The following is an 18,713-nucleotide window of genomic DNA, read 5'->3' as shown; positions in this document are numbered from 1 at the left end:
TACAGTATGCAGCTGTCAGGAAGATCTTGAGTTCAAAGCCAGCCTAGGCTACATGCATTGGAGGCCAACCTGGGTGCTGCAACAAGATCCTGTCTCAAAGCCAAAACAAACAAATAAACAAAAGTAAAATGAAACCACAAACCACGCACACACGAGGGGGGCGGGACTTGCCTAAGATAAGAAGATGCACTTTGAAGTCAGGTTTAAAAAAAAGTATTCTTCATAGGCTTGCTAAAATTAAACTGAAATTCTGATTAAATTTTCATTGCGGCACAAACATCTTGGAGAGTACTGATATCCCAGTCATCTGGTTTGACCATATTACTTTTGTTGAATACAGATGGAAGGTCCTGTGAACAACAATATATCATTCTACCTAGCTGAAACAGCTATTTTAGGTGGCAGTCAAAGAATTCCCCCAGGGAAGGCACTGGAAAAAGCACTCCTTCCAGTGTTTAAACCAAAGGGAAGTTTATTTCTGTCAGAGGCGGTCAGGTCAGTGTTGGTGTGGATGCCACAGAGTTACAGTAGGCTCATTTTCTCCCCCATAGTCTAGTACAAGCCTTATTTTAATGATCAGAGATGGCTGCTAGAGCTCCAGCCATCACAACTGTACTCCTTAAACAGCAGGATGTTGGAAAGAAAAGATTAAACAGTTTCCTTTCTTCTTGAGAAGAAAGGAATACTTTACTACATTTCCCTCTAGATTTTGCTGATAGATAACTTGTAATCACCCTTGTAGCAAGGGAACCCGGGATACATAGTATCTACGATGAGATACAAAGTTGATTTATTTTTATCAAGGAAAAATAGAATACTGGATAATGGAAGGAAGCTTAATTTCCCAGTCATTCTAAAATTTTAAAAAGTATTCTTTCTTCTTTCCCATCCCTGGTTCACCTATCTCCTTCTATTTCTCAAACAGTTATTGAGCATTTCTATAAGCTCTACTCTTTCTAATTATACAGCAAGGAAGGTATTGAGGCAGCTAGTGTGTGGCTGCCCTGGCTAGTTTTGTGTCAACTTGACACAAGCTAGATCATCTGAAAGGAGGGAACATCACTTGAGAAAATGCCTCCATAAGATCCTCTGCAGGGCATTTCTTAATTAATGATTGATGGGAGAGGGTCCAGCCCATTGTGGGTGGTGTTATGCCTGGGCTGGTTGTGGGTTCAATAAGAAAGCAGGCTGAGCAAGCCATGAGGAGCAAGCCAGTAAGCAGCAACCCTCCATGGCTTCTGCATCAGCTCCTGGGCCTCCAGGTTTCTTCCCTGTTTGAGTTCCTGTCCTGATTTCCTTAGATGATGAACAGTGATGTGGAAGTGTAAGCCAAATGAGTCCTTTTCTCCCCAAGTTGCTTTGGCCATGGTGTTTTGTCACAATAATAGTAACCCTAACTAAGACAGTGGACCATTACAGAAGTGTATCCAGGGATAGATAGACATGATCAGAGGGAGTCTGTCTGGTGGGAAGGCAGGTGATTCAGTCTTATTTCCTTGGAAACTTATGGACCCCTGGATCTTCTGGAGTTTTCTAATAGTTTGACGTAAGAGTCCTTATCTGTGGAATTCTCTTAGCAAGATAGCCCTTCTTGGGATTACTTATTGTGATGTCATTTTCTATTGCTAGTTTGATTGGATTAAGGACCCCAATCTCCCCAGCATTAGTGAGGCTCACCTTTGGGTTCTGTCCCTGAAGTCCCATGAATATGGGTAGCAGTAAACCTTGAACTGGCGTCTCAGACTAGATGAAATGGGGAGAAGAAAGTCATCTGAATGTCTGCATTCATCGGAGTCCTGACTTTCCAGTGCATAGGACCAGCTGCTTCACTCGGTCACTGTGCCTTTTCTGCCATGATGGACTCCACCCCCTCAAACCCCAAGACAAAGAAAATCTGCTCCTCCCTTAGGTTGCCACTTGAAGGTATTTGGCCACTACAGAAAGAAAAGTCACTAAGGTCTTAGGTAAATTTCTGAGATAGTCTACTTTTAAAAAGAGGTTTCAAAAAAAAAATGGATGTTTCCTGTCATATATATATGTGTGTGTGTGTGTGTGTGTGTGTGTGTGTGTGTGTGTGTGTGTGTTTTACAGTTTTACATTTACTAGTCTTTTATTTTGGAGCAAAGATTATATTGCTATGAGAAAACCTGGGAGCCTTTGGCTTGTATCAGCCAACCTCTGCTTTATCAATGCCTCTGAGTTTCTTGAGATTCAACGTTTTCAGTGTGATGATTTGTGAATGTTCTGACCTGAGTCTAATTTGACAATGTGGCCCCTGCCCGAGTTCATAGTGAAAACTCTCTGACTTACAATCTGCTCTGAGTTCTAACTGTTCTTTCTAGCTGCTTGCTATAAGTGTAGTCTAAATATTTTATCAATACCTCAAATCAATATATCAAATAATAATAAATATTTTGTATGCCTCCTAAATCAGCTCTAGTCCTAGACGTTCCAGTTCCCCAGACTTAAAACCATGATCCTCTCCTTCTCCCTTACTTAGGCTTACTTGAGACTCATGGCCCATATGTACCCCAGGATAGCATAGAATGAGCCCAACACATTTGTGTGTGATACGGTCCTATGACCATGTCAAAAAGCTAGGCACCCCCTCAAGATCCACTCCAGCGGTCTCCTTTATTAGTGTGCTTCCAAATCAGTCTCTCTGCTTCCTGTTTTGGCCACCAAACCTTCTGTGGTGGTTTGAATAGGAATGGCCCCCATAGGCTCATATATTTGAAGGCTTGGTCATCAGGGAATGACATTACTTGAGAAGGATTAGGGAGTGTGGCCTTGTTGGAGCAGAAGTGTGTCACTGGGGGTGGGGTGGGCTTTAGCCAGGCCCAGTGTCTCTTCCTCTTCCTGCTGCCTTTGGATCCAGATATAAAACTGAGCTACTTTTCCAGCGCTGTGTGCCTGGAGTGCTGCCTTGTGCCACCATGCTTCCTGCCGTGATGATAATGGACTAAACCTCTGAAAGTGTAAGCCAGCCCCAATTAAATGTTCTCCTTTTGTAAGAGTTACCTTGGTCATGATGTCTCTTCACCGCGATAGAACACTAATTAAGACACTTTGCAAGATAATAGTTTTCTTATAGCACATGAGCATTTACATTTCTATTAGGGAGGCATATCATCAAATGTAACTAAACAATGATAAGAAAGATAGAAGCAGATACAGATGTGATAGATGAAAGTGTAAAGTGTTTTCAAGCTGCATTCATCACCTGACTTGTTGCTGTGACTAAATTCCCAACAAAGGCAACTTAAGAATGAAAGGCTTTATTCTGCCTCACAACGTGGGAGTATAAAACCCATGGGAGTCCAGGAGGGAGGGCAGCTAGGGGTATGTGACAGAGTGTGAAGCTGAGTCTCAGTGGGCAGAGGAGCAGAGAGGGGCGGGCACTGAAGCTCGGCTGGCCTTCTGCTTTCCCCTTCTCATTTAGTCCAGGCCCACAAGTCATTAAATGGAGCACCCACATTCCAGACAGGTCTTCCCTCCTTCACTAACCCTCTCTGGGAAGCTGTCACAGACAAACCAAAGCGTATCTTCTTGGTGTTTATTAATACGGTCAATTCATAATTCAAATCGACTGTCGCACGAACTCAAAAAAAAAAAAAAAAAAAAAAAAAAAAAAAAAAAAAACAAAAAAAAAAAACCAGAGTATTCTGAAGTGGTTCTCGCTCCAGCCTTTGAAAGCACCATGAGGGAAAAGGGAGGACTGTGCTGGCCCTTAAGTATATATACTGTTTTTCAGGTTTTAATTTCTTTCTCACAGGGACCACAGTTTCAATGCTGTGGGGGAAAACCTTTGCTCACCGGAAGTAGAAAAATGTTTCTGGTCCTGTGACACAGTGTTCCCTTTTGTTTCTCTATGCTTCGATCCTCAAGTTCAAATCCTGCCTCATTCACAAACTTATCAGTCTTGGCCTCCCAGGGAAGGACATGAGCTGACTCTGGGCAGTCTCTAAACTCCGGCATCCTGAAGGTGTGGACATTCGGGCAAGCATGGAGTCATGCTCCTTCTGCATCTCAGGGAAGGGAAGCCAGGTTTTGTTCTGTTACATTCTTAGAGGCCTGAGGCTAGGCTAGGTAAACAGAGCCATCAGGAACAGCTCTTAAGTCATTCTCCCTGAGCCTTGGAGCAGCTGTGACAGGCTGTGAGGTCCAGGGTTAAATGAGCTGAAACTTGGCTTGCAAAGGAGCCAGGAATGTCTCTGCTAAACTCCTTAAGGGTCTCCAGAGAAGGCCAGGCAGGTTGAATAGACATCTCAAGGATTCTTGGACAGAATCCCCTCTCTAAGATGTTATGAACCCTGCACCAAGGAATTCTGTGATAGAAGAATGCTACGCTCAACAATCTTGAGTCTAACTGGCTCTCATAGTGTCCAGCTGTGCGACACTGAACTCCATCATGTCCATCCTCCTCACCCCCAGCCCCCCCATCTCACCCGCCTACTGCCCTTCAGTTTCTACAACTGTAGAATTCCAGTTTCAAACCTGATATTCTCACACTCTAGGAAGGAGAATTGGACTCTTCTCTGCAACCAGGTTACAAAAAAGATCATGCTTTTCAAGCACAGTAGTCAGATGTCTAATCTGTTCCTCTCCCAAGTGCTCCAGCTTCTTTGTCCATAACAAGCATGGCTCTTGCTTCATGCTTGAGAGGATGCTGTGGTGACTACCACATCACCTGTTTTAATGTCTTTGATTTAAGACTTTATGTTGTATTACCTCTCTTAGTTATGGAAATGGTATGCTTTTGCAAAATCACATCTATATCCTTCTGCTTGAGATATCTGCATATCTCTTTGAACACTGAAAGTATTTAGAGAACATAAAAGAAATATAGGTCATGAGTGTCATCTTTTGGGGCTTACCCCTAGTCGCTTTTTTGAGTGTAAGGGTTTTTGTTGGTTTGGTTGGTTGGTTGGTTGGTTGGTTGGTTGGCTTTGAGAAACCCGTTGTCTGAGCTGTTAGCCCCAGGAATCTGTATGCAGCACTGAGTCTTCGGTCTCTCCCTCATTCTCCCTGCCGGTGTACACACTGGGCCTGCTCACAGGTTTACTCCTAAAGTTGCCATAAATGTGACCACAGACATCAAATCTTAGTACTCGGATGCTGAAAAGTATTTTTGTCTCCACCAGCCCAGACTCAAGGAAGAAGGCACATCCATCAGCCATAGCTCCTGATGGAGATGGGGAGCTCTTGGCAAAAGCAGAATGAGACAGCACTGTTCTCACAGTTCCTATGATCATGGAATCTACTCGATGTTATCTCAAAGATCATCATACTAGAGCTCGGGGGAGGAGGGGAGGGGGCGAGGAATGACAGGCACAGTCGGTGATCATCTGTGTACGTCTACTGGTATTCCATTTGATAACAACCATTCACCATAAAAATCACGAGCAAACACTAAGATCTGGAAGTATTACAGACAGTCAGATAAGTGAAATTTTGATACATTTTAGGCTGAAAGGCAGAAGAGTTCACATGTTATGGATTAAAACAATTTAACAGAGTCAACTCTCGTTTAGCCCTAGTAGTAGGAACAGTGAACATAATCCCAGTCAATTATACCATCTAAGCATTTCTAAATCCCCAAATTAACTTAGTCATTTTATAAAGTAATATGTGGTTTTATTCTAAAAAATAAGAGTCTTTGGGTCTGGTTAATCTTAGTATATCATTTTCTTTTCTTTCTGTCTTTGCAATATTTTTGTAATAAAGTTTAAAATTAAAAATAGGTTTTTTGTTCCTCTGTGTTTAATTTAGGTTTTTAGTTTAATGAATTTTTATCCTCCGAGAGAATTCTAATTTAAAGTAAGGTAAATCTGTCGGGTACTGAATGAAAGTAAATAAATGGGTCTTTGAAATGTGTTTTCTGGGAAAATAGACAATTAAAAAAAACTTTATGATCAAAAATAAAGTTGCCTGTATTTGGAGAGAAAACACACACGGGTGTCACCCAGTCTTATTAAAGCCTTGCCCTTTAATGAAATCCGAGGAAAGGGCATGGCCACTCTACAGCTCTGCATACTCATTGGAACAAAAACAGGCTGAGAGGCATTGTTCATGCTGATGGGGAACATGTGTGTGATGATGGTATGTGAGGATGATCTGATTCTGGGAGCACATGTGGGAAGGTAGTCTACTTGGCAACAAGGATGCTCTGATCTGGAATCTACCACTCCTGACTGGAGACCATGTACCACTCCCTTTACGTATCTGCCTCGAAAGCTCGTGGTCCTGTTTGTATCAATGTGCTCTGAGAAGCATAAGAAAATAATCCACATGAAGAACATTGAGGGGCGATGTTGATGAGGCTGATGGATCTGTACGTAAGGTGCATATATACAAGTTTTCCTTTGTCCAGGCACCCACGGTTGCTAAGTTCACTATGGTGGTGGCGGTGGTGGTGGTGGTGTGGCAGCGGTGGCAGTTGTTATTTTCTATTCAAACATATTATTTGATTGATCTCACAACAATTCTAAAAAGTTTCTTTGTCTTCAGAAGGCTCATCTCAGGTCTGTGTAGACAACAAAGTCAAAGCTGGACCTCAGATCTTCTCAGGCTAGAAGTGTAAATGCCAAATTGAGGAGGCAAGTTGCCAAATGTGTGAGACTTTCATAAGTCTGTGGGGTCACTAGAGCTCCCTCTTTTTCTGAGTGTCCAGGGATGCCACTGACAGGCAAGTCTTCATTCCCACTGAAGAGCAGAGATGTGGTGATTTCTCCCAGGTCACCTTCATTTTAAAGGAGCAGCAAGTCTGAATCTGCAGAATCGTGACCAAGCCAAGATTCAGGCACCAGTGGCTAAGAAATCTTTCTCCCAATCATGCCAGTGAGGCAACCTCATCAAATAGGCTCTTGGGCTGAAACCTCATGTTTGAGAGCAAGCAGGAATGGGCAAGTGAGGTGCTAGGTTTACCTTCAAGGGTTCTATGCTCCATAAGCACAAAGGCATGAAGACTAGGAGAAGTGTAAGTGGTCCAGGCCACAGTGGCTGAGAGATGGAACCACAACATCTTTTAACCTGCACAAATGTTTTCGGAGGTCCCAGCTGACTCTTCCTCTTTACCAAAAGTCTTTCCTACTTTCCCAGGCAGTGAGTAGACCATGAAGTGAGGGAACCATGTTCTCGTGAGCCCAGACTTGCCCTCTCCATATGACTCAGAACTCCAAATTCCCTAGCCAAATGGCACACAGAGTCCATGCAGCTTCTCCCCAAGTCCATTCTTCAGAGAAGCCCCCCACTGTCTAATGCAGAGCTCTAGGCCTAAGAGGTGGCCGGAGGTTAGCGGGGGTGGTGGTCAGAACTTGCCCATGGGTCCTGGCATCTCCACACATGCATTTGAGTCCCTCCCAGCGGGAACCTCTTCTGTACTCTTGCTCTAGGCTTGCTAATGCTGGGACTGAAGGAAAACCCAAGAGTACTGCTAGAGGTGAGCTAGCACCACGTGTGGCTCGGGTGAGTCCTGCCTACCCTGCTCTGCCTTCTATTCGGAAACTCTCTCTTCAGACACTCGATACCACATTTCCTTGCTATAATCCCCAGTTCATTTGTCAAATAAATGATTTTCACTGGTGTCTGCTCTTTGCAAAAGTTAGGTATTCAATGAACGCTGACCACTGGTGACAGTGTCTCAGACATCCATTTCAGAAATTCTACACTTTGAGGTTCCTTGAATAGTATATCTAAGTGGTTGTCTCTTTCCTCTGCCTTTGCAGAAAAACAAGTTCTTCGGTGCTGTGAGCATCGAGGCGCTGTGGTACCATTTTGCTTATTTCAGTCTAATGCAGTCCACTTCCTCAGTGGCGGGCATCCCCGTGGTCCTGAGGTCCAGGTCAGCGCTGGCTTTGCTCCCGCTGGGAGAGGCCCTCCACTGGAGCCGCAGGATCCTCTTGAGGTACTTGCAGGTGTTGTTCCTGACCGTCACGAAGCACAGCGTGTTGATCATGCTGTTGCTCATGGCGATGCACTCCACTACATAGAAGGCGGTGAGGTAGTGCTTCTCCTTCACAAACACGGAGGGGAAGAAGTCGCGCACGATAGTGAAGCCGTAGAAGGGCGCCCAGCATAGGACATAGGCCGAGAGGACGCACACAAGCCCCAGAACGGTCCTGCGGCGGCAGCGCAGCCTCCTGCGGATCTGCTCTGTCTGGAAGCCGGGCACCGCCTTGAACCAGAGCTCCCGGGACACCCTAGCATAGCACAGGGTCATGGCGACCACAGGGCCCACAAACTCGAGGCCGAAGATGAAGAGGAAGTAGGACTTGTAGTAGAGCTGCTGGTCCACTGGCCAGATCTGGCCGCAGAAGATCTTCTCCTGGCTCTCCACGATGACCAGCACGGTCTCCGTGGTGAAGTAGGCGGCAGGGATGGCGATGAGGATGGACACGGACCACACCAGGAAGATGAGGCCCGCGGCTGTTTGACACTTCATTCGTGGTCTCAGCGGGTGCACTATGGCCAGGTACCTGGGCAAGAACAGAAGAGGAGTCAACCGCGGAAGGAGCCCGCCTGTGATGCTGGATGTTACCTGAGGGAGACGCTTGGGACGAGGGCTCTGCAGCAAACCTCAGGTCCACCTCTAACTTCTCCTCATCTCGGCTTTCTCATCTGCCCAAGTATTTGGGTGGTTTAAAGATTAAATGTGATAATGAATACACTATTCCTAGCTAAGTTTTAAACCTGTCATATACTGGGGAAAATTACTTTTAAATGTAGTAATTATAGTTCCCACAGGTCTCTGGCCAGGCAGTGGTCCATCAACCCTCCTAAGGCCTGTAAGGCTCAAAGTTAAGTAGGCCTGACAACTCTAACTTGAATTGGTTGATAGGAAAAACCACCCTTTCCAACCAAAGCATGGGCCAACGTTTTGTTTCCATTTCAGGTTTTAGAAAGCATTGTTCTGCACGCAGAGAGGAAAAGTGTATTTACCTCATTTTCCACCTGGAAAGATACAGGCTGTTGAAAGATGAGGAACTTTCTCAAGGTTATAGGACACAAGACCCTTGGCAGAAAATGTTTAGACCCCAGCTCACAGGGCTGATGTGAAAATCAATTAGCGTATACAGAACTTTTTTTTTTTTCAACCACAAAGCATCAGGCAGTAAAAGATGCTGCTTTTGTTCGCTCCAAAGAGCCTACGCTGTTACCACAGTGGTCCAGGAAGCAGAGAGCACTTTATGAGGCTGTGAGTCACCCGGGTGGTATGATGGCACCCTTCCCAGAGTGCACACTTGTGTGGAGAGCTCCGGCTTCCTGGAAGGCTTTGCAGAGCTCGCAGGGTTGGGAGAAGGATGGAAGAGGAGTGGAAAGGACCGACGAACACCAGGAACAAACTCTTTCGTGTCCATAGCTGATTCCAGGCAGAGTCAATGGCAAGGTGAGAGGGCCCTGAAGGAGAGCCAGGACGATTCTGTTCCCTTTGTAGACAACCCCTTTGAGGTCATCTTTCTCGGGACTTTGATGTGAAGAAAGGTCCCTTCTTGTGTTTTTCTGACTGAATTTCACAAGTAATCATCCCCCACTGGGTGAACCTGAGGAACCTGGAGTGAGACCCTGTGTTCTCCCAGCTCTCAGGAGTCTGAAGAAGCCAGATAGGGCATGTTGACCCTCTGGACACCCCAGATAGCTGCTGCAGGCCACCAGCACGCATCCCTGGAACTCCAGGCAACTTCTTAGTGCTGGAAAACTGGAACAGGATTATGTGCACTGTTGGCATTGTGCATACATGGACCCTTCGTAGCAGCCATCATGCTGGCTGGAGTGTGGCTCAGTGGTAGAGTATTTGTCTCGTCTCATATGCAGAGGCCCTGCGTTCACATCACATCAACACACACACACACACACACACACACACACCGTGCCATCTCTTCGTTACTAAGTTGTGATTAAAATACTCTGACAAAAACATCTTAAGAAAGGAAGCAGGGCTCATTCTGCCTCACAGTTGGGGGCTACAGTCCATCCATCATGGCAGGGAAGTCATGGTAGGGGCTTGAAGCCGCTGGTCACATCACATCTACAACCAGTAGAGTGATGAGTACCAATGCTCAAATTGTGTTAACCATATTACACAGTCAATCCTCACCCAGGCAATGACCCCACCCAGTTAACGCTATTGCCACTGATACACGAGCCAACAGGCAAAGAGCAGAACACTGTTCTGGAGAGTTCCATCGGCCTTGGCTCTGGAACTCCAAATTAGTATGAAGCTTACAATAGCAAGCCCATACTTTCATTTAGGTAATCTCAACCCTACCAAAGGTATAAAAGAGCAAAGATGCCCATTTGATGGCGAGGCCATCACTGGAAGCATGAAGAAGTGGAACGATTTATCGAAAGCTGTACAGCTTGTTGACCCACATCGTTGCAGAAACCCCATGTTCTCTCTACCATGCCATCTGCTTCCTCCCTTCCCAGCAGGATGGGGCATGCTCCCTTCTCCCTGACCTTCACCAGATCTTAGCAACCCATCTCTTTCCTCTCTACCACAGAATCGTTTTCTACCTACACCATCCCTCGGGGCAGTCAGACTATTGGCAGTTCCTCTGCTCTCTCTACGAGCGAGCATGGCTTTACTTGCGCTGTGTCCGCCGCTGCAGGGCCTAAGGTTTGGATCCACCCAGAGCCAACAGTTCCTAGAGAACAACAAATAAAGGCTTACCGGGGTGCAGTGGTGGTATGATAACCGTGGACTGGGTGTTTCAGTTGGGAACTCCATGCCTGTCCCCATCCAAGGTCTGACATGACAATGGCCATTGAAGAATCTACCAGGCTGGCCATGACATGGTAACAGACCCCGAGTGATGAACTCGTCAGGGGCGTGTGTGTTTTCAGAGCCTGGACAACAAGTCTCAACACCAGTGGACACACACCCTGCCTGGTTTCCTCAGCACAGCAGGCCGGGGGAAGAGGAGGCTCCCGGCATTTCCTAAGCAGCAGACCAGAATGTTGCAGACACCTCAAACAGTGCGGTTGTTTCCACATCAAAGAGGAGGCCCAGAGGCCCTGCCCAAGGGCTGGGGTGGGGGTGGGGACTTCTTGCAGGATCTTGCCAACCCCTTCCTTGAGCTTGTCATCGTCTGGTGGAGTTTCATGTCTTCTGAAACATGACCCCATCCTTTGTGATCACTATTCTGAAGAGTCAGTCCCTGGTTCACATGCTTCCCCTAGACTCCGCTGTCTCTGGAGGGATCCCACCTCCTGGCTTCCTCAAACACTGCTCTGGCCTCTTAGAAGACTTTTTGGTGATCATTTGTTGATGACCACGGTAAAGTCTACCTCCTCTGCACCACCTCTTTCGTCCACTGCACACCGCCCTTCTCCAAACTTCACTGTAAACATAACCTTGGCTTATTATCTAACGGCTTTGCCGGTCTTAGTTCCTTGCCTTGAATGATCTTTGGCTACCCCTTTGCTCATGTTTGCCGTCTGTGAGTTTGGGGCTAGTTTTAATAACTTTGATAGAACTTTACCCTGTCCATGGTTTGGTACTTTGTGAACAAAAACTTTCATTGCTGAAAAGACCTTTGGGGGAAAGGGACAAAGATGTGTTTACTTAGCCTGAGACTGAGATGCAGTGTGGGGCTACGCAATAAAATGCTGGAAATGCAGTAAGAGAGTTGGGGCTGAACTTTGCAGAAAGGTGTGACTCAGCGAGACATGTTGCTTTTGACAGGACATTTCATTCCAGTCCACAGCTTGCAAGGTTTGGAATATGTATCAGTTATTTCAGCAAGAAACCAGTTATATTCAAGAAGATTCTGTGAGCTACAGCCTCGCTCACCCCCCTTAAGTCACAAAGCCTTCTCTCTGTTCCTGGAACCAGGGAGTCTGTTCCTGCCTCCAGGCTTTTGTGCTTACAAATCCTGTTATCCGAGACACTTTCTCTCAACCCTCACAAAGTGAACCTTCCGGTCACTCCTGGGTCGTCCGAATGTCTTCTCAGAGACACCCCTCCTGACTCTACACTATCTCTCCATCTCCATCATTCTTGATGTTTCTGCTGGTGTGTTTCTCCGTTATTTGTTGTTGTTGTTTCAGTTTGGGCTTTTTGTTTGTTTCTCACTTCTGAACTCACCTCCCACAGTTCTTTGCCTGACAGAGAGCTCTCTTCATCCCTTTGGCTTCATCACGGGTGAGATACTTGACTCTGTTTACCACCATATCCCCAGCCTTTGGAATAGTATCCAACACTGAGCAGTCATTCTACAGAGACACTCACTTTGAAAGAGTGCATGTATACATGAGTGAATAAAAGCTAGGATGGGTCTGGCAGGGGGCAGCTGGGCAGAACCAAGAGACACTACAAGCAGAAGATCAATAGCAGAGGAAGACGAAGACCATCCAGCCAAGTGAGCCTTTGTAGGAGCAAGTGTGACCAGGACAACTGATCAAATGCTCTAGAACAGAGACTGGCCAGGATGAGAGGAACTTTCCAGCCTTGATGCCTAGAAGGACAGTGAAAGCAAGAAGAGAAACACTAAATCCGTGCTGCTAGCAGATAAACTGTTCTGTGAGGGCATGCTTGAGAGCCCAGTTCCTAGCCTTAGATTGTGATTTGTACATCATAAAAACAACCCTTAGCCCACTGGAAACCCTCCAGCTTATTCCGTTTTTTTTGTCATGTGGTCTTTTTAATATTCACTTAAGAACCATGCTATCTGCTCCTTATTCGGTGGTGGATCTGACTTCACATTATTCTGTCCAAGCATAGCAGTGCATGCCTGTAATCCAAGCATTCTGATGCATGAGGCAGAAAGAATTTTGAGTTCAAAGCCATCCTGAGATTTACAGTGAGACCCAGTCTCAAAAATACCAAGACAGAAAAAGAAAATACCTTGTATTGCAGATATGATTGCATTCAATTTTCAAAGCAACCGAGTACATGAGATTCTCTTACTGTCCTCAAAGCCTGAGGCAGGAAGAAGGCAGATAACCAGTAAGCAGGGGAAAGCCCCACAGTGAGTGGAGGGCACCAGCAGGTTCAAATCAAGCACACACTAACTATTCCTGCAGAAATATCATAACAAAATAAAGACATTCTAACAACAAGGTGTCTATTTGTTATACAGAGGTTAAAAGCTAAGAAAATCAAACCTGAAAAATCACTATGTTTTGAATAGCTCACAGGAAAAAAAAATTAATGACTACTGAACCACAAAACTGAAATTAGATGACAACAACATAGTAAAATAAAAACCATCTGGGGCAAAGATTACAAATATCAGTTTAAACAAGAAAAACTAAAGGTGCTGGGGTAGTGAGTCACCTAAAGTCACCTAAAACTAAGGAAGGCCAGCACCTAGGGTTTTCCCCCACAGCTGCGTGCAAATTTCCAGTCAGATGGCCATTCCAAGCACCAACAGCTCTCCCCAGAGCAGAGCAGGACCTGATTCATCTTTCTTAGCGTGTCTAGTTTGCGCTGTGCAGAGAGATATATACCGTGTTTCAAAGCATCAGAGTTGGGTGTGACAATGGGATATGTGCTTGAGCTGCCTTGAGGACATTGGTCCTGTGTCATGGTTCATCCATATGCCTGTTAATAGCTCCTCAGTACTCCTCAGTTTATCCGGCTTCTTTCCCCCACGGTTGTTAGCCCTCTCCGTGGTGAATGGATCTCACAGAGAAGCAGGACTCTCACAGCAGGCTCCCACCTGTCCCGCTTCTAGTACCTGTGAGGGCTTCTGGGTAAAGCTGTGTCACTAATGTGAAAGTCCAGGAAATGACCCCGTATGTTTTGTCCTGTTCCTGTGCTAAGAGACAAGGCAGCATTTCCATTTTCAAGGAATGCCAGAGGCAAGCTGCAGGAGCCTGCCCTGGGCAGCCCTGAAAGTCACGTGGGAAGCAGAGAGCATGGCTGACACTATCCTCTGCTAGGTTGCTTTGGATTCCTTGCTTAAGTAAGTGGGCAACTTCCCTAAGGTTGGTGACTTATATTGAGGACCTCAACATCCCTGTTACGGGGACAGACCAGGGGCCCACCAGCTGCTGACTCTCTGACATCCTCTGGGGAAAGGAGGCAGGAGCTCTACCCCTCAGTGGTCTTAAAGCCAGGCTCTTTGGTGTCCCTTTCCTTAGAAACTGACCTGTCATGGGCCTTCCCACCCCGAGTTGTACTGCCAGAAAACTTGCTCCTTTGCTCTGACTTTGAGCCCAGGTCAAACACCCCAGAGCCCTGGGGCCTTGGAACAAGGAGAGCCTGTGCTTTGGGCTCTCTGGATGAAGAGGATGGCAAGCTGTCTCAAGGTACATGGAAGCCTGCTTAGCCCCTCAGGGCAGCTGTCCATAGACCATAGCAAGGTACTTTGTACTTAGAGTCAAATGCACCAAGAAGCTTGCAAAGACTCCCTGATCACGGTGATCCTGGCTCATTAGCACAAGTTCCTACCAAGTGAAACATCTAAGAATAAGAAAGACACGCAGAGGCTGCTCCCACTGCCCCTCACTCCCCATCTCTAGAGAAGGTCTTGTACTGTCGCATGATGGGTGTGAAGTGAGGCGGGATTCAGACAACACTAACAAAAGTAAGCAACCACATGCTCTCTTTCTGACCCTCCAACTTTTTTATGCAAAACAACTCCCCCAATCTTATTTAAAAATCAGTTAGTGCTGGGATGTCACAGCTTAAGAGAGGATGTCTAGATGAGATGGGGAATTCCCTCCAGATGTTCACGCAAGAAGTAATTCCTTATAACTTAGCCCCACCCCTCCACACTTCCTCCTACCTGTCTAAGCTGTGATCAGGCCTATCTAGGAGAACATCCACAGACCATGATCAAAGACTTTCCTGTTGTCCAACTCAGGCCTCAGCTACCTCCAGCCCTGAGAAGGCTGGGTGTTCAGTCAGTGAGCTTTTGAGTCCCCATGGGTCCCATCTATGGGGACTACAGATGCATGTCATCACCATGCAACTACAGGAAAGAAAGGGACAAAGCCAAGCCCCTTTCTCTGTGTCCACCTTTGTGTCACTCACCTGTCAACGGCAATGGCCAGGAGGGCATTAGTGGAGACGTAGAGGGAGACAGTACGCAGGTAGTTGACCGAGGCACACAGGACATGGCCGTGCTCCCAGGAGAGCTGACGTACCACATAGTAGTCCATCTCAAAGGGGCAGCACACAATGGCCACCAGGAAGTCCGAGATGGCCAGGTTGGCAATAAGCAGGTTGGTGAGATTGCGAAGCTTTTTGTAGCGGGCCAGGGTAATGATGAAGATGAAGTTGCCGATGCCACACACCAGCATGATACCCACCAAAGCCATGCCAATGACGATCTTGGCGGCAAAGAAAGTCTGAGAATTGGTCACATCCTCCTCTTCATCCAAGGGTGTGTCATAGTCGCCATAGCTGAAAGTGAACGGCGAGGAAGCAGTTTGGGCTCCGTGGGCATGGAGTGCAGAAAGGAAGCTGGTGGAAGTGTCCGTGGTATTCTCACCCACAGCCCCCACGGTGGTCTCCATCCAGGCAGGTGCTGCCATGAACACCAGGGGGCGCTGTACCGGAGCGGCAGCTCCAAGGTTCTTGATGCTTCCTGGGTGAGTCAGATCTTCCTGACCAGCATGTGAGGGGCACAGTCTCTGAGTTCCATTTTAAACCTTTGAAAGACATACACACACACGGTTGGCTACATGTTGGAGTGAACCTGGGAGAGTTTAAAATCATCCCCAAACCTATGCAGATCCATTAGCCACCTGCTCACCGTACACTCAGCTAATGGATGGAAGAAAGGGGGCCAGTGAGAGAACACAAGAGAGGGGAAACCACATTTCCACTCAGCTGGGGAAGGCTGGGGGACTGCGGAGACAGACTCTAACTCCATTTATTTCCACTCCAATGGAGACCGAAAAACGGTGCTCTTCCTCCAAGACCAAGGCTGTGAGTGTGGGAAGGTGGAACTGAGAGAAGACCTGCTCCAAACCCCAGGCCCTCTCTGACAGCCTGAACTCTATCCCTGTGGAACAGTCTCATTCTGCAATAACAACAGCTGCCTCCCACATCTGGAAAGAAAGGACATATCATGGGGGTCTGCAAAACACAGCTGCAAAATCCACAGAGCCCTGAACATGGAACCCTCCACGGAGAACTGAACATGGAACCCCGTCCACAGAACCCTCCAGCAGCCTCTTCTCCTCACCAAGATTCCTGTGCCCATGTCAAAGTCTGCTGTGACTCTATAAGGTTGGCACATTATGTGCCAAGGCTTGTCCTAGGCAGTGGTCACAGGGGCACAATCACAGGCTGTCACCTAGCCTAGAGGGTTAGAAAGGAGACCTGAGGGCAAAATCCCTGGGTGAGTGGCGTGCCCTCCAGTTAATAGCTTAAACACGCAGGGTTTTAACATCGCCCAGGCAGATCAATACTGTCTATAAAGCTCAGAGCTGTTGGAGAGGCAGTGTTACATCCCAGAACCACAAGAGTCAGTACTCAGACCTCTAGGCCAGCTCTAAGGAAGGGAGGGAACCCGGATCAGCTTCCCACAGAGCAGGGCAGGACGAGAGGGTCTGTCAGTAGGGAATCTCTTCTCTGCCCCCTGACTTTTTCCCTTACACGCCTCCCAAGACATGAAGACATCAGACCAGGGAACTGGATCCGGGAGAGGATTGGGGTCTGGAAAGCACCCTAAATGTCAGAAGGGAAGAGGATAGACAAACCTCAGATCCTGGAAAAGGGAGAACGTAAGTTTTCCCCAAGACGATACCCCCAGGAATCCTGCTGTCCAGTAGAGGACACGGCTGAAGTCCCTCCAGACCCCTGGAGGCTCATCCCACCTGCTCCATCTCACAGTTCTTCAGTGGGTTTTGCCCTTCTCTCTTGGCCGGCTCAGCCCCCAGCTCTGCTCCAATCAGATAAGAGGGAGAACCCAGAGCCAAGAGGCCAGTGGACCTAGCTGCGAGCCCAGGAATATCCCTTCTGAGGGATACCCCACAAGCATGCTCCATGTCAGAATTGAAAGAAAGGGTCCAGAATCGCCTAAGATGGTTAGAGGACTTGTCCCACAGTCTTTTCTGGAACTGTCCTCGACTGTGTGGAGAAGCCCACTACCCACTGTCTTGTGCTGCTGGGACTTCAGTCCTGAGGGACCCTCTCCTGCTTCACCTAAGGCTGTGAATCGGGGGGCAGTCTGGGCTCCGTCCACTCCCTATGCGTGGTTCTCTGAGCTCCCCCGGGACCGTTGGTACCTGTGAACCAAGGCGAAGACAGTCTCTCCCCAGAAGCTCCGCAGCAAGGGAAAGTAGCCCTTCTGTCTTCTGAGGGTCTTTTCAGGCTCGGGTGGCAGCTAGCTGGGTTCCTGCTACCTCGGCGGACTCTCAGAGCAGCAGCTGAGGCCAGCCAGCCCCGCCCACGGCGCACTGGCCCCGCCCCGATGTTCCTGCCCACAGTCAGTGATCTCCCTCCCACACCGGCTGTCCCCGCAGCGTGCTTACCTTCCCGTCCCCTCTGTCCTCACCCCTCACTCACTACCCCCCACCCTGGAGACCCCTGAGCTCCTCCGAGATGAGCCCCTGAATCGGCTGTAGTTGAATCTGCTGAAGTGTCTGGATGCAGAGGGGTCCCTGGATGCTCCGTGTGTCGCCTGAGCGCCAACTCTAGGACTACCCCGCACACGGAGAGCAGGTTGTGCCTGCCTTGAGCACTCAGCACCTCGGGCTCACCTGTCTGGCCCATTGCCGCCCAAGTGGGCAGGCTGGTCACGGGAGCTTGGCGCCTTCAAAGGACAGAGAATCTCTTGCCCAGTTACTCTGCCCGAGGACCCGGGACGGCTCAAACCTCACCTCTGGACTCTCCTCTGCAGCCCTCAGCTGAGCTGCCTCCCCGCTGTAATAGACTCTAAGGGCTTTCTGGAGAGTGAGTGCAAGGCGGAAGCCTCCACACCCATGCCTGTTCAGAATGACCTGGTCTCCAAACGTTAAATGTGAACCACTACACAGCCAGCAAGCCTATCTAAAATAAAAGACTGTAAAAACAAAAGCAGGAAATTGGGTATCTGCACACCAATATCCATAGCAGCACTATTCACTATTAGCGAAGGGCAGAAACAATGTCCATCAACTGATATAAGAGAAACAAAGGAGCATGTGCATGCCTTTGAATACTACTAAACTTTCAACAGGAGTGAACTGTAACAGGTACAACCCTCCTGTGCACTGGCGGTGGAGGTGTAAAATGGTGCTTCCTCAGAACAGAGTTACAGACTTTCCTTAGTATCCAGCGTTTCCACTCCTAGGAATTAACTTGAAATCAAATAAACACAGGGTCTCAAAGAGATGTTTCCATACCGTTTATCGCAGTGGGTAGCACACTGAAGACACCTCTGTTAATTCTTTTCCTCGTTGCTGGAGCCAACACTGAATACAAGCAGTGTGACAAAGCAAGGATCAGTGTGGCTCGGGGTCTAAGGCGGGACACAGTCATCACAGCAGGGAAGGCAGGGCAATGGCAGGGCAAGGCGGCTGGGTGGGCTGCACCAGCAGGTGGGAAGCAGAAGGAGAGCCAATGCCCTGATAGCTTTCTCCTTTTCCTTCAGCTCGGGTCCTCAGCCTATGGGATGGTGATACCCACATTCGAGGCTGGTCTTTCCTCCTCAGTTAAACCTTTCTGAAAATACCCTCACAGACACGCCCATGTTTGTCTCTTAGATAATTCTAAATTCTATCAGGATAATAATCAAGAGTAACTCCCAGAAGACCGCCCCTTGTCAACTTGA

General features: G+C 47.7%; 1 protein-coding gene across 1 annotated transcript; it reads right to left on the bottom strand.

Moving 5' to 3' along the window:
• Positions 1 to 4,888: 4,888 nt before the first annotated feature.
• Positions 4,889 to 17,314, bottom strand: Prokr1 (prokineticin receptor 1). The gene is made up of 3 exons (XM_028855715.2): positions 17,188 to 17,314; positions 14,984 to 15,603; positions 4,889 to 8,477 (listed from the first exon to the last, which is right to left on the bottom strand). The coding sequence occupies exons 2-3, from the start codon at positions 15,484 to 15,486 to the stop codon at positions 7,781 to 7,783; spliced, it is 1,200 nt and encodes a 399-aa protein (XP_028711548.1). The 5' UTR covers positions 15,487 to 15,603; positions 17,188 to 17,314; the 3' UTR covers positions 4,889 to 7,780.
• Between the last annotated feature and the right edge of the window lie 1,399 nt (positions 17,315 to 18,713).

This window comes from Peromyscus leucopus, chromosome 3 (assembly GCF_004664715.2).
Source record: "Peromyscus leucopus breed LL Stock chromosome 3, UCI_PerLeu_2.1, whole genome shotgun sequence".
NCBI classification, from domain to species: Eukaryota; Metazoa; Chordata; class Mammalia; order Rodentia; family Cricetidae; genus Peromyscus; species Peromyscus leucopus.
Note: the sequence above shows the minus strand (reverse complement) of the source record. Positions and strands in the feature narration are given on the sequence as shown.

Excerpts from the sequence above, each read along its gene's own strand:
- Prokr1 (XM_028855715.2), bottom strand. The coding sequence starts at position 15,486 with ATGGCAGCACCTGCCTGGATGGAGACCACCGTGGGGGCTGTGGGTGAG. Across the intron at positions 8,478-14,983 it reads CTGGCCATTGCCGTTGACAG|GTACCTGGCCATAGTGCACC; the intron begins GTGAGTGACACA and ends GTTCTTGCCCAG.